The following is a 15883-nucleotide window of genomic DNA, read 5'->3' on the forward strand; positions in this document are numbered from 1 at the left end:
GGCTCTTTTCAGAGCCACCACTTTTTCTGGAAAAGCGCTGAAATACGCACAAGTTTTCAGATTTGCCTTTCCATTTCCCCGTGCACTTCGACTTAATTTTCTGAGCCATTGCCTACGTGAAAATACACCTTTGACATAACTCGTCTCCCACAGTCGCAGGGCAATTATGGGGAAGAATTCTCGGTTACCATCAGCCTGCCGCCTTGGTTTGCATGCTCTGCAACTCTGTCCGACAGGGAGAAACAGGGATTAAGGAAAAGTCAGAATTCGCAGTCTCTAAGGGCCGTGAGTTTTGCGTATACCCCAAAGCTAATGGGAATCCATTATCTGTGCCCGGGGGTCATTACTGAAACAGGACAGCAGCAAAGCTTGTTTCCAGAACCTAGAGAACTCGGAATAGTTGGAAAACTTAGCAATTTTCAGAGGGTCAATAGTTCACACCTAGGCACTTTGTCATTTCCCAGGTGTCCAGCCCTGTAGGGTAAAATCGCAGGTCCTACTAGAAAACAGTAGTCCAGGTGTCCGCAGGGGTCCCAGCTACAATCCAGGAAGCCTCGCACTATCAAAATCGCCATCAAGTGGTTGCCAGCATTTGGTGCCAACCGTTACATGCGCGGAGAAGCAGTCAGTTGCGGCTCGAGCTGGGGCGGGTTTGGGGCCGGAAGCAATTCATCCAATGAGAGCTCAGTGCGTCAGCACCACGTCATCCTCGCCGCAGCCACTGGCCTTACTCCGCAGAAGTTTTTAAAGTGGAGAGGCCAATAAGAACGTCCCTCAGTATATTTAAACGGAGAACGGTGCCGGACGCACTCAGTCTCTCCTTGTGGCTGCTGCAGGCTTCCCAAATGGCTCGCACGAAGCAGACAGCCCGCAAGTCGACCGGCGGCAAGGCCCCGCGCAAGCAGCTGGCCACCAAGGCGGCCCGCAAGAGCGCGCCGGCCACGGGCGGCGTCAAGAAGCCGCACCGCTACCGGCCCGGCACGGTGGCGCTGCGCGAGATCCGGCGCTACCAGAAGTCGACGGAGCTGCTGATCCGCAAGCTGCCGTTCCAGCGGCTGGTGCGCGAGATCGCGCAGGACTTCAAGACGGACCTGCGCTTCCAGAGCTCGGCCGTCATGGCGCTGCAGGAGGCTTGCGAGGCCTACCTCGTGGGGCTCTTCGAGGACACCAACCTGTGCGCCATCCACGCCAAGCGCGTCACCATCATGCCCAAGGACATCCAGCTGGCGCGCCGCATCCGCGGGGAGCGGGCTTAAGTCGTCCTTCCTTGGAGCACCGCACCGTGAAGATCCAAAGGCTCTTTTCAGAGCCAATCACTTTGTCTTGAAAACTGCTGTGACTGATCTTTAACACTATTCATTTTCATCATTTTGTTTCGGGTGAAAGTTCTAACAAGGCAGAAGTGAAAGTTGTGTAACACCTAGCTTCTTAGTATTTAGGGCTTGTAACTTAAGGTGCAGTATTCATTACAGAAAGTGTAGGAGCTAATAACCCGAAATGCTTCCAGTACTATACATAGCTCGGCGGTGCTACTACAAAAGTTAAGGGTTTTTGACTGGCGCCCACCATATGTTTACATGACAACTAGGACGAGTTTCCTGTAAGATTCCTGCAGTAGTAGCTGCTAATTACATCTCTTGTTTATGATTCAGTAATGAAAGTGATTTTGATGTGGTACTACACATTACCTTGTGTGGGCCTATCATTTCATTCTAAGTAAAAACCGATCTTGTCGCTATCTGCCATTTTACCCTACTTTCCCTGCATTAGGTTATGACAGCTCCCTCAAATCCACACCCTTATATGACTCCCACCAACAGCTGATTTTGACAACCAGAAATGATCACCAAAGAGCAGATGAAACTTTCGGACCTACAGTTGCTTTATCTTGCAGAGAAGTAGAAACAGCCACCCACACTGTCCTTTCACAATCTACCTTTAAAAAGATAATTATCAGTATGCAGCCAGTTTGCTCACCAGAATGTCCACAAAACCCTGGAGATTCTGGTGTAGAACTGACAGGGTCCTGTGGCAAGAGCCTAGGACCACCTGTCATGCATGAGATCTGGGTTGGGAGTTGGCTGAACCGGGAAACTCCCCTGGTAGGTCACAGCTCCTGATGGTAAGTTCGTGATCCAGTCTGGGTGCTGGGCAGGCTGGGCTTAGTAGCTCCATACGTTGGCAAGTGTGTGGCATCATTTTGGAAGGAGGTGGACCGGGCAGGACTGAGCAAAACTGAGCTCACTGGCAAGTGTGAAAACCAGGCTGGAACACAGGTCATAATGGACTAGAATAGCACACCTACTGGTTTGCATAAGCCAGGGATGAGAGCAGGCTGAGTATCAAAATCCCAACCATTTGTACATGGATCAGTGCTGCTAACAACTGAGTGAGTTTGCAGGCCAAACAGCCTATGTGAGCCTATATGACCTTTGGCACCGATTGGCCCCAATTCTCATGAATCAAGGCCCACCTAAATCTGGTTATCTCACAGGTGGTTGCTGGAGGCATGACTGTCCCACTGAGATGGGTAAGGAATGTGTGGTATTTCCCCTCACCTTGCAGGGTGTTGTGAATTGCCTCTTCCCAAGCTTTTGAGGACTTGCTCTCAGACAAGAACCCTGGTTCGGATGTGCCAAGCTTGAATAAATGATCCTTGTGCACTTGGATCTACTTCAAACTCCTGGTGATTTCTGAGGATCTCAAAAACTGGGCACAACACCACAAAGTCAGGTAGCTGCCTGCCCAGTCATTGGGCCTCATTTGGGACTTCTTTATTAGGAATTGCTCCCCTTGTAGGGCCCAGCAGATTTCCCCTCCCCCACCCTGTAACAATCTTTCTGTCCCGGTGTAAACGTGTCCTCCATTTAAATGAGTGTCTGTGTTACAGAAATCCTGCTCCTTTTTTTGGAGCTCCTGGTACAGGTAATCTATTCAATTGTAAATACATTATTTCACTGTGCCATGGACCAAACAACTTCAAATGACTCAGATTCTGAAACCCAGAATCGATCCTCCTCAGGGACTGGTTCCTCTGACTCGCAGGAAAGTGACTTTGAACCCGATTCGGGCTCTGAGGGAAGTGGAAGCAAGTCCCATTTGGGACTCCAATCCAGCCAAATGACTACTGGAAGGGACACTGAAGGCAAGTACACTCTTCTATCCTGCACCGGATGCAGCATGAACTTGGCCCCATCATCATCACTGTGATCTTCCTGGTGACCATGGTGGCTGCTGTTGCACTGTCTGTGCCGTCCTGGATTCAGACCCTCTGAACTGTAAGGACTGTGATCAACATAACCATGACCTTGGGACTCAAAATTAGGACAAATACTCATAGATCCACTGTACTAGTCTTCCAAAAATAACTGGACTTAATATCAGGAACATTTAATATTGTGACAGGCATTCTGCCTGCAGTGTGATGCTATAATTGGTGAAGCTCTTACGTTAAATTTTGTGCTCAACTGTCTATTTCAACATCTTATACTCACAGGACAAAAGGTTACCATTTTGGCAGAAGCCTTTGTGGTAGAGCTTATTCCAAAAGCAGAGAGGGGACTGTTATTTGGTCGGGACATAGCTGCAGTGTCCCTTAGACTGGATCTGGGCTACACCAGACTTGGCTAGACTCCAGCAACAACTGATACAGGTGAGAACCGTGGTTGGAGTAGGGTGGGCTGGACTAGGTCCCTGTCCCTGCTGATCCATACCTGAGCTGTGTCTGGGTATGGACCAGATTTAACTGGGATGTGGCACCCAACAATAAGAACCAGAATGGGTGAGGGCAAGTGAGGAAAGGTCAGTATTCCTGCTAGGGCAGGAGGTGAACTAAATAGGGCTGGCCCACGGACCCACTGGTGAAGACAAGATCTGGCACTGAGAGAGGTTCTGAAGGAAGAACTTGGGGAATCCCTCTGTCAAAACACAGTCCCTGCAGATGAGTGCAGGAATGAAGATAGGAAGCAACCCAGACAAGGCAAGGTAATGGAATCCACTGGCATACATTTGGCTCTGGGGTGAGCCAGGCTAGGCCAGTTTATATAACCCATTAGCAAATTTGATAACCAGAATAGTATGTGAATCAGGCCAGTTTGGGCAGCAATACTAGCCAGTTTACATTGTGGCTGGGACTAGTAGTTGGCTGGGATGGGCTAAACTATAGTCCCGACCAGTGTGAACTGGGATTGGGAGTTGGCCATACCAAGACAGGCAACAGCACCCACTGGCAAATGCTGAAATGAGACAGGCGTTGCCGGACTGGGCCACAGAGCCTAACCACCACACAAGAGTCTAGAGTGGAGAAGGGGGAAAGCTGGTAGGGAGGTTGCAGAAGGCTCCCCTGCTGGGCCACTACTCCCACAGTGAGTGTGAGAGCTGTGGGTACACCAAGCTGGGCAGGGCCACAACACCTGTTGACCTGCATGTGACTTGGATCAAGGAGATAGCCAGGCTGGGTTGACAATACCAATTGGTGCATGCGTAAGCCAGAGTGGATGTGGGTTTGTTGGGCTTTGCCGCAGCATCAGCTGGCATATGTTGGCCCGAGGGGGTGGCAAATTCTGTCAAGCTAAACTGAAGAATCATCTGGAAAGTACACATCTGAAAGTGGGAGTGGGAACAGTAGGAAATCAGCAGGCACCTCCTACTTGCTTTGCCCCTCACACTGCTGAGCCTGAGAATCAGGGACAGGCATGGCACCCACTGACACAAATGTGGACTGGATAATGGGGCTGATTGGGTTGCCCATTGACATGTATAAGAGATGAATGGGATGTGGGGCAGACTAGACCAGTCTGTTGTACATACTGGCAAACATAGAATCCAGAGCAGCGGGCAGACCTGGTGGGGGTTATTGCTGGTTGTTTCAATTAGGCTGCAGCTCCCACTGGTTTATGTGAGGGTCAAGTGTGTGGTGGGCAGGATAGGATTGGGCTGCAACATTCATTGATTTGTGTAGAAGACATAGCTAGAACCAGAACTGACCCAGCAATTGCAACAACCAGTGTGTGAATAGGCTGATACGGGTGAGAGATCCTAAACTGGCAAGCACACACAAAAATCAGGTCTGGCATCACTTCCAATGAGGCTTATTTTGGGACCAACTATGGATAGGATTGCAGGTTTCATGGCCTGTTTGTGGATTGCCCGTGTCAAGGCTGTGTCAAGGCTTCCTCTGTGGCTTAGAGCAGCGAATAATATATGCAGTTGCACATGAATTATATGGCAATACATTGGAACCTGCAGAGGACACCTGGTACCATAACAGAGGATGGATGACAAAGCAATCAATCAACTACCCCAGCCAAGTGGTGGCAATGACTATCTAGGCATGTGGAGACTTTAAGGTGGACTATGTCAACCAGTGAATTCTGGAGAGATTTCATCATACCTGGAGATGCGAGAATGGCAACAATTCAAAACTGTTGAACTATCTAACCCCCTTGAGCAGGACCTTCAAGGCATGCCCACATCAGTGACCCTGGGATGGACAGGAGGCTGGGTGTAGCTTCTCCCCTTATCAACCTCCTTCTCCCAGATACAGGAGGAAAAAAAGAGAATGTGGAAATAATGGTCCATCCACCTTCCTCTAGCCCTTGACCCTCCTCACACTGATCAACTTTGTAAAAAAAATCATCAAAAATAAAAACAAATAAATAAGTAAAGTCAAATCAGGGTGTAGGGCAATACAAAGTTAGCACTCAAAAGGGTTTTTATTTCTTATTTTACTTTCAGTTATTTGCACTGCAGAATAGAGACTGAAACAAAGACAGATCATTCATCTTTTGAATTACTCCCCAAATACTTAATCATAGAAATAAATCTAGATCATTCAGGTAGATAGCAGGGACCCAAACACTTGAACCATCACCTGCTGCCTTCCAAGGCATGCATGGCAGGAAAGTGAAATTAGAAGCAATGCTGGAGCTCAAAGATATTTTGAACTGGGATGAATGCATCCAAAGTGATGTCCAAACCACCACTACCTCAAAAAAAGGGTTAAAATTCCTGATTCATTACAAGACATGCGGAGAGAAAACAGAGATTTCTTGCAGATGAACTTCTTCAATTACTTCAAAAGCCAAGCGGACCAAAGAAGGGAACTTGGAATTCCATCCAGATCATCCATTGAGGCTTGCAGGAACCCAAACACTCAAGCCATTAATTTCTGTTTCATAAATTTTGTTTCAACAAGAGAATGAAATAAGAAAGCAATGCTGGGAAACAAATCCAGGTGAACCATTATGAAATGCATCTCACCTGCTAAGTCAATCATTGTATTGCAAATGAATTATTTATAGTGCTTTTTATTTGTAACCCAGAATCTGTTTTTAATATTTGGATGCATCTCAATAGCTTTTAATAGACTTAATAACATAATCTGGGCCAGCAGCAAGACTCAAAGGGCTATCCCCTCCCCTATGACACCAGCATCTTTTGTTTTTTTTTAATTTATTTATTTTTATTGGAATGTCAGATATACAGAGAGGAGGAGAGACAGAGAGGAAGATTATCAGTCTGATGATTCACTCCCCAACTGACCTCAAGTGAGCTGATCCAAAGCCAGGAGTCAGGAGCTTCTTCCAGGTCTCCCACATGGGTGCAGAGTCCCACGGCTTTGGGCTGCCCTTGACTGCTTTCCCAGGCCACAAGCAGGGGAGCTGAATGGGGAGCAGGGCTGCCTGGATTAGAATCTGCGCCCATGTGGGATCCCAGCATGTTCAAGGCGAGGACTTTAGCCGCTAAGCCACTGCACCGGGTCCAACAACAGTCCATGTCTTGGCTGCTTCACTTCCAATCCAGCTCCCTGCTGGTGGCCTGGGGAAGCAGTAGAACACAGACCAAATTTCTGGGACCGTTAACTCACCAGGGAGACCCAGAAAAAGCTCTGAGCTCCTGGCTTCAGATCAGCTCAGCTCCAGTCATTGTGGCCAATTAGTGTACCAGCAGACCGAAGACATTCTATCTCCTCTCTATAAGTCTATCTTCCAAATAAAAATAAATACAGCTACCTTTTAAGAAAAAATAAGATAACTTAAGCATATATATAATCTTCCTTGGTTACCTCACATATATCGTTTCCCTCACATTATAGATACATTATTGCCACAGTACAAAAAAGTGGGAAATAGCCTGCAAGAACTGTAGGTACTTTTTTTTTTTGTACATGTTTCTATGATTCAAATCTGCCTTTTCCTCTTTTCCTCTGTTTTTTTTTTAATCACATCTCAAATAATAATAATAGTAAGATAATAACAGAAACACAGGTTTATTACAATATGCTATGTACTGGTCAAAATGCTAGCAAGTGTTAAATGCTCTTCACCCCCACACTCAACTATTAAATAATCCCCTATTTTCTTCATTTTGTAGGTGAGTAAACTGTCGTAAGTTAAAAAGCTCCTCCAGAGACAAATTACAAGTAAGCAGTCCTCTGTGTTGGTCTCCTAAAATCTCAGGATATTGAAAGCATTTATTTTGTTTTATTTTATATTTATTGGAAACTCAGATTTACAGAGAGAAGGAGATACAGGGAGAAAGCTCTTCCATCTGCTGGTTCACTCCCCAAGTGGTCACAATGCCCAGCGCTGAGCCAATCCGAAGCCAGGAGCTCAGAGCTTCTTCAGAGTCTCCCACGCACACAGATGCAAGGTCCCAAGGCTTTGTGCTGTCTTCCACTGATTTCCCAGGCCACAAGCAGGGAGTAGGAAGGGAAGTGGAGCAGCTGAGATGCAAACGAGCGTCCATATGGAATGCCGGCCATGCACAATGAGGACTTCTGCCACTAGGCTACCATGCCAGGCCCAGAAATATTTCCTATAAACATGATAGATATTTTGTTTAATGACACAGATTTGCAAATATTTAGGCCTACCTAATTCAATATATTCACTATCATAATGAAGGAAAAAAGAATTACAAATTGAAATTAGTTGTTATTTCAAAGGGCCATACGGAAATTGTTGAATATCAAAACAGTGCTATTTTATATGCGGGCCCAAGAGAACTACAATGATTTGAGGGTTTCACAATTACAGGTCTAATCACGTTACAAGCACTGGGGGTCAGAAACTGTTGATATGTCCCAGCACATGCCAGGTGAGTCTGTGCTGGTGATTTCAAGATTAGTTTGTGAGTAGGAGTGGACTGGCTGAACAGATTGAGCCTCCATGTGGGCGGCGAGGTTTGAGAGCTTTGAGAGCTGGAACGTGCTCATGCCTGGATTACTGCTACAGAAGTTTTTGCTGACCTTTGGGATTCTAGGACTTCCATCAGCAGCCCTATTATTGGCATTCAAGCTTTTGACCTTGTATTGAAAGTTACACCGTCCCCTCTGTGACTTGTGAAGCCCCCAACTATACTGTGCTGCCCAGCATCCCAGGCACACCTGGCTGCAGATCCCTATCATGAGACTTTCCAGTGGCCGTATTGGCGTGGCTCAGCCACCCTCGTAAATACGGCCTCCTACACTTGTGTGCATATGCTACCCGGAGAATGCTGACAGAGACTCTCCAGAGAAAGCTGAGAGAGAGTGCGGGCAGGAAGATGTCTATCCTAAAGCAGTAAGAAGCATTCTATGACTCAGAAGTGCATGGTCTGATTGGAACCCTACTTGCTGACAGGTTGTAACAGTCTCCGTATCTCTCCGCAGATACGAATTTGCCCAATCAATTGACATCATATCACTGAGCTAACCAATCTCTCACACAGAGAGCTCAATATACAAACACAAGTTGTGTCAGCAATGTGGATTCAATCTACTTGCTTTAAATGTACATGAGAGTACAATTTAGACTGAAGGGAGCAGCATCGTGACACAGTGACTTAAACTCCCTGTAACACAGGTATCTCATGTTGGCAATCAATCAAGTCTCTGTTGCTGTCCAGCTCATCCAAGTCCCTGCTGCCGTGCCTGGGAAAGCAATGCAGATGGCCTATGTCCTTGGGTCACTGTACTCAGTGTGTGCATATGCTTAGTGAATGTTTTTATTATTTGAAGTTCCAGAAATTCCCGATTTTGGTCTGACCCAGACCTATTTATTGTAGACATTCAAATAAAATGGGAAACAAATCAGAAGATAGAAGATCTGTTTCTCCTTCTTTTGCTATAACATTGCCTTTAAAATAAACAAATCTTAAAAAAAAAAAAAAAAAAAAAGAAGGAGGGGGGATGTTTTGTTACATTCAAAGGAATAATTCATGATAGTGCTTGGAATGCTGTCTAGATTTCAAATTCCTAAACGTTATTATGGGCCAGGCAAAATGGCTCAGTGTCTGAATGTTGGCTCAGTGTGTATATGGGTGCCAGTTTGTTTCCCCGCTGCTCTGATTCTCACCCGGGTCCCTTCTTGTGGGGAGTAGAGAATGGCCAAAAGCTTGGGACCTTTCACCTATACGCAAGATCTGGAGGAAATTTGTGATTCCTGGCTTCAGAGCAGCTTAGCTCCTGTCATTGCGACCACCTAGGCAGTAAATCTGTGAATGGAAGATCTTTCTCTATATATCTCCTTCTTTCTGTATATCTGCCTTTCCAATAAAAATAAATAAATCTTGGGCTCGGCGGCATGGCCTAGCGGCTAAAGTCCTCACCTTGAACGTATCAGGATCCCATATGGGTGCTGGTTCTAGTCCTGGCAGCTCCACTTCCCATCCAGCTCCCTGCCTGTGGCCTGGGAAAGCAATCGAGGATGGCCCAAAGCCTTGGGACTCTGCACCCGTGTGGGATACCCGGAAGAAGTTCCTGGATCCTGGCTTCAGATCAGCATAGCATCGGCCATTGTGCTCACTTGAGGAGTGAATCATCGGATGGAAGATCTTCCTCTCTGTCTCTCCTCATCTCTGTATATCTGACTTTCCAATAAATAAATAAAGCTTTAAATAAAAATAAAATAAATGAATAAATCTTTAAAATAAATAAATAATAAAAACATTCACTATTAATTTTACTTGAAAGTCAGAGTTACAAGAAAGAGAGGGGAGACAGAGATCTTCCATCTGGTAGTTTATTTCCCAAATGGCTAGAATAACCATAGCAGAGCCAGTCTAAAGCTAAGAATCAAAAGTTTCTTCCAAGTTTCCCACAAGGGTACAGGAGCCCAAGGACTGAGCCATCCTCAGCTGCTTTCCCAGCAGGGAACTGGATGGGGTGTGGAGCAGCAGGAGTACAGCCTGCGCCCATATGGGATACCAGCACCACAGAGGAGTAGTATGCACACCACCTGGCCAGCCCTTCACCGTCTACTTTTGACACTGTAGAGAAAACTTCCAAGATTGGAGGCCAAGTAACCTCTAAGTGAATAGGTGTACTTGTGACATGAATTTTGAATACTCTCATGAGACATGCAGGCAATTGTCTTGATATGTGGCTTGTCTCCTGAGAAAGCAAAATAGCTTACTGTTCTTTATTCTGCTACACTGTGTGAGATTCTAAGGTTTTAGGTAGTTTTGCATTCTTATATGCCTGTAAATCTGTTAACATTCACTTATTAACAAATTTTGTTCTTTGTTCCTTTCCATTGGTGCTATTTTCCTGCTAGAAATGAACTTCTCGTGAGTGCAAATGGGACAAAATCCCCTCAGACATCTCCTTTAAATTTATCTGAAGTGGAACTATGACTGCTGAGCATAAACATTCCATCTGCACTATCAAGTAAATAACAACACTCAGATGCAGAAACGATATAAACGCTTATGGCTTCCAGGTCAAGTCCCAAAGGCTCTACTTCCCATGTAGCTCCCTCCTAAAGACCTGGTAAAGCCATAGAGGATGGCCCAAGTGTCTTGGGATCGGCAACAATGTAGGAAGCCTGGAAGAAGCTTCTGGCTTCCTACTGTCCCAACTTGGAATGTAATTATCATTTGGGGAGTGAAACAGCACATGAAAGATCTCTCTGTCTCTCCTTATCTCTCTCCCTGTAACTTTGCCTTAGGAAAAAAGGGAAAATCTGTGGATTCCTATCTGGGTCCACACAAACTCCCTATGCATATTTCTGTATTTCTTTAGGTAAATGACTGTATGGCATACCTTTAAAACAAACTAAATGCTTTCATTTTATTACTTTTTTTTAAAAACCTTATTTCTAACACTATTAACATAGTTGAGAAGGATATATGCCCACATGGGTCTCCAGTTAGGGTGGATGCGACAAATGTCTCAGTTCTCTCCTTTTTTTTTTTTTTTTTTTTTTTTTCCTGTATCTGCAGTAGGGGAAGTGAGAGTACCATTCCTTCTTGTCAGACTGTATCCAGTACCTGGGCATGGCAGACACTAATTTGATGACACCTTAGGGATTTCAGTGTGGGGGACCGTGTTTTGAGGTTTTAACTCAGTGTTAACTTGAGTGATTTAATAGTTCTGAGACATCACTGGCTTTGTTGCACCAGGGTTGAGAACATCTTTCCAAGATTCACTGGTTGACCAAGTCCACCTCGGTGCATCCACAGCAGACCCAAAGCACATGTTTCAAAGCTTGGTCAGGAAAGAGGTCCAAACCATTTTGTTTTCCATCCTCTGACAAGGCACTTAATGGCCTCTGCTGGCCTGGAGGAGTTGACAGGCATGTCCCCCATGCGCATCTGGGCATGCATCAGCAACTGAGAAGGCCCATTCCTGATACATGCAAAATCAAACCACAAATCTCATGATTTTTTCCTCTGGCTGGGATTTGAGTCCAGAAATCTAGTTGGGTGTCCCCCAAGAATTCTCCTGGGGTGACCTCAGACCTGACTCTAATGTGCACCAGCCAGTGCAAGGTAGGGTTAGCTCCATCACCTGTACCGGCCAATACACATACTTGTGGATGCAGCTGTGTGGTCAATTCAGCCCCTAGCTCCATGTCTCACAAAAGACAATTACTACTATAGGCTAACCCAACAGAGTCCGCCACAAGCCTGCTCTTCACATGAATCAATGCATGCTGCAGCCTAATCTAGGAGACCTCCAGTAACCTCCAGTAACTATTAGGCCCACCTCTAGCATTAGTTTTTGCATGGGCTGGCATATGTTGCAAACTAGCCCAATCTGTCTCCCATCCTATCTGGTTCTCATGAATACCCATGGGTGCTAAAGCTTAGCTCAGTCAGTCTCACCCCCGGACCCAGTCCACCATATGCCAATGGGTGCTGTGGCCTTTACAAGCCTGGCTCGCCTCCAGTCCTGGCTCTCATGCTCACCAGCAGGAGTTGCAACCCACCAGAGAAGTGCCCACCATTGCCCTACCAGACCATTTCCAGCGCTGGAACCTGTGAGTGTCCCTGGGTCCTGTAACCCAGTCTAACATGGCTGGCCCCCACTCCTAGCACTTACTTAGTTGGTACTGCAGCCTCGGCCAACTGGCTCACATCCATTTTAGCTCTCACTGGTACCTGCTACATCCTGGCCTAACCTGGTTTACCCCCAGACCATGATTTCATATGACAGGGTGAGTGCTGTCACCTAGCCCAACCTAGCCCACACCCATTTTGGCACTTGTGAGTACCAGTGGGTTCTGGCAACTAACTCAATCTGGCCCTCCCCTAGACCCAGTCTGCATGCCAATGGGTGCTACAGCCTTGCCCAGCCCAGTCTACCCACAGCCCCAGCTCTCATGCTCACCAGTAGAAGCTGCATACAGCAGGGGAGTCCACAGAGTATCCCCACCAGGCCCATTCTAAGTCCGAGCTTTTGCTCATGTTGGCAGGTACTGCAAACATGCCTGATATGGCTAGCCCGTAATATCTACCCCCACCAGCAGGTATTGCACCCTAGCCCAGTTGTGTGAGGTGCCACCCTTTCCTGGCTCTCACGTGTGCCAACAGGTATTGAGGCTTGGCCTGTGGTCATCCCAGACTCTTCTCGGACAAATGCTTAGGAATTCTAAAGCCTTACCTGGCCTATCCCAGCTCTTATGCTTCCTTTGCCTGCCCTCTTCCCCCACCACTCCCCTGAGAACTAAGGCTTTGTAGAGAAATTACCCAAGTTCCCCTATCAGGCAGGCTCTCAGCCAACCCCAAATCTTACCAGGGTTGGTAGGTGCCACAAGCCTGCAGGGCATAGTCTGTCCTCAGTTCATGTGCCAGCAGATGCTACAGCCTTGCCCAGCTAGGCCTCCTCCCAGTCCCAACTCCTACAGGTATCAAGTGAATTCCTGTCAAGTGAGTGACAGTCCAGGCTAGCTCAGCAAGTCACTACCCCTGGACTTATGCAAGCCAGCAGGTGCTGCAGTCCCCCAGGGGTAAGCCCACAATCGCCTACAGAATCTGCCCCCCAGATCCATTTCTTCGCATTCTGGTGAATGCTGTGGCCCTGCCTGATGTGTCCCATGCCCTGCCCAGACACTTGTGGGTTGGTACGGTGGCCTACCCCAGCCAAGCATGCCCCCCAGCCCCCGTTTTGCATACATTAACAGGTGATCAGCAATGCTACTTTGGCCTACCCAGGTCTTCCATGTGGGCAGGTGCTTTGCCCTAACCTAGACATGCTTTCTGATTCGTCCCTCTGAATCAGTCCAACTCAACTCACTGGACTGCCTGCAAATACAATGTTTGGGCCCATGGAACCTCCCAGAAGTCATTCCTCCCCTGCTGAATAGACCCTCAGCTGCTCCCACTCCAACAGGTCCATTCCCTGCGTCACCCTGGCCTGGGGAGCTGGAGTTGCCTGCCCTGGCCAGGCATCCCCGCCTTTCCCACATACCTTTTAAAACAAAACAAACTAATAAAAATGAATGGCATAAGAAACTGCTAGCATACTGGTATAGTTAACACAAATCTGGTATTAACCACGCCCAGAATGCCCAACAGCTATTGGCTGCTTTTCTCCCTGAAATGCAACACATGCCATGATACAAGCCAACTATGGAATATACCTACAGCTGTGGGGTGGGGGAAGATCTTTTTATACTCCATGAAAAAAGAATAAGTGTGCATACAAGAAGCGGATGTAATAGCCTTTAAATAAGGGAATGTAGGAATTTCAAATGGAAAATACCACAGATGATATTTAAAAGCACATCATTACACTAGTCAAAACCATACCCTGACTTTAAAATAGAATGGAGAAGAGCAAAAAGGAAAGAACGAAATTGAATTACTGTAAATTGAAGCTGTCTTAGCCAGGATCACGTGACTTGAGCCAGTCCAAACTAGACTGGTATCTCTCACAGTTCTTTAGGTCTAGTGTGAGGAACAAGGGTACATTCCACTTGTGTATTAGATCCTAGTGTCACACAAGATAAGCCGTTTTGATGTATAAGGTGCCCAGATATACTGAGGTGACTGTACAGTCACAAGCATGCGGGCCAGAGTTGCCAAGAAAGTGGCAGTAAATTGGATTGAAACCCATTCCAGGGTCAATAGAAAAACGACCTCCCCTCGCTGAACACTCTTGAAATAGTGGAGGTAGGTAGTAAGTGGCGTATGAGGTAACCTAAGATATCTTCATAATTCTCTTCACAATTCCACCCAAGGCTGGTCTTTTCTATTTTAATGGCATGTGCCCAACCTCGGATCTAACAGGTACTTGCCAGAGAGGGAATGTATTGAAAGATACATATCAAGACTTTCACTGACTTATAAATTAGCAACCTGGTTACAATACACTAACCCCCAAAAAGCAAATGGTGACTGCAACGCTACAGATTTTCATAAAACTAGGTAGACAGGACAATATGTCTTGGTAATAAAGACACCACAAAACAATGAAGTCAGTAAAGATTTGGATAACTACTACAGAACTTAAGGACCAGAACTAAAGCATGAGGGGAAGGTAGTCCAGCAGCACATGCATAGCCAAATAAGCCCAAAGCTACACCTGTACGCAGCTCCTTTTACAGAAAAGGTGATTGGCTCTGAAAAGAGCCTTTGGATTTTCACGGTGCGGTGCTCCAAGGAAGGAAGGACGATTTAAGCCCGCTCCCCGCGGATGCGGCGCGCCAGCTGGATGTCCTTGGGCATGATGGTGACGCGCTTGGCGTGGATGGCGCACAGGTTGGTGTCCTCGAAGAGCCCCACCAGGTAGGCCTCGCACGCCTCCTGCAGCGCCATGACGGCCGAGCTCTGGAAGCGCAGGTCCGTCTTGAAGTCCTGCGCGATCTCGCGCACCAGCCGCTGGAACGGCAGCTTGCGGATCAGCAGCTCCGTCGACTTCTGGTAGCGCCGGATCTCGCGCAGCGCCACCGTGCCGGGCCGGTAGCGGTGCGGCTTCTTGACGCCGCCCGTGGCCGGCGCGCTCTTGCGGGCCGCCTTGGTGGCCAGCTGCTTGCGCGGGGCCTTGCCGCCGGTCGACTTGCGGGCCGTCTGCTTCGTGCGAGCCATGTCTAAACTGAACACTGCCTGCCTTGAAACCGAAAGTGAACGAATATATAACACGAGTGCTGTTCTTATTGGACAAGTCAGGCCTAATGGGCGGCTCAGAGCAAAGCTATTGGTGGCTACTATCAAGCCTGCATGAACTGTTTTTCCATCAACTAGGAACGTTTTCCTAGGACCAGCTTTTCTGCTCGAGTTTTCAGCCGTTTCTTTTCCCCCTCCTAATGCGTTTCATTTAAAATACTTGAGTATCTCATTATAATCCTACATATCGAGGGGAATTTTTCCTGGATTAATGTAATTTAATCGTTGGCACCTGGAACTGACTTTTGATCTTTTCAAAAAAGGCACGGGAGGTTTGACGGTAATTTTCTTTCAATTTAGAAAAAACATTCTTTGATCAATTTTTCAAATCCTGATCATGACTTTTCTCCTTAATAACATTCTCAAACATGGTATAATGAACACTCACATTAAACTACTCTTCATATTACACGGATGTAAGACACCACTTGGAATTACCTTGAGTAGACTGCCAAATTCATGATTTGTAGTCAAATATTTCAACTATTGGAAAAAGATGGATGACGTGGGG

At 46.8% G+C, this 15883-nt stretch overlaps 1 protein-coding gene across 1 annotated transcript; it reads right to left on the reverse strand.

The window, feature by feature from the left end:
• Positions 1 to 14694: 14694 nt before the first annotated feature.
• LOC121147672 (histone H3.1) lies at positions 14695 to 15309 on the reverse strand. The gene has a single exon (XM_040967561.1). The coding sequence runs from the start codon at positions 15292 to 15294 to the stop codon at positions 14884 to 14886; it is 411 nt and encodes a 136-aa protein (XP_040823495.1). The 5' UTR covers positions 15295 to 15309; the 3' UTR covers positions 14695 to 14883.
• Between the last annotated feature and the right edge of the window lie 574 nt (positions 15310 to 15883).

Source organism: Ochotona curzoniae, unplaced genomic scaffold (genome assembly GCF_017591425.1).
Source record: "Ochotona curzoniae isolate NIBS_2020 unplaced genomic scaffold, NIBS_Ocur_1.0 scaffold_461, whole genome shotgun sequence".
Classification (NCBI taxonomy): domain Eukaryota; kingdom Metazoa; phylum Chordata; class Mammalia; order Lagomorpha; family Ochotonidae; genus Ochotona; species Ochotona curzoniae.

What these genes read in the sequence shown, in the direction of transcription:
- LOC121147672 (XM_040967561.1), bottom strand. Translation starts at nt 15,294, where the DNA reads ATGGCTCGCACGAAGCAGACGGCCCGCAAGTCGACCGGCGGCAAGGCC.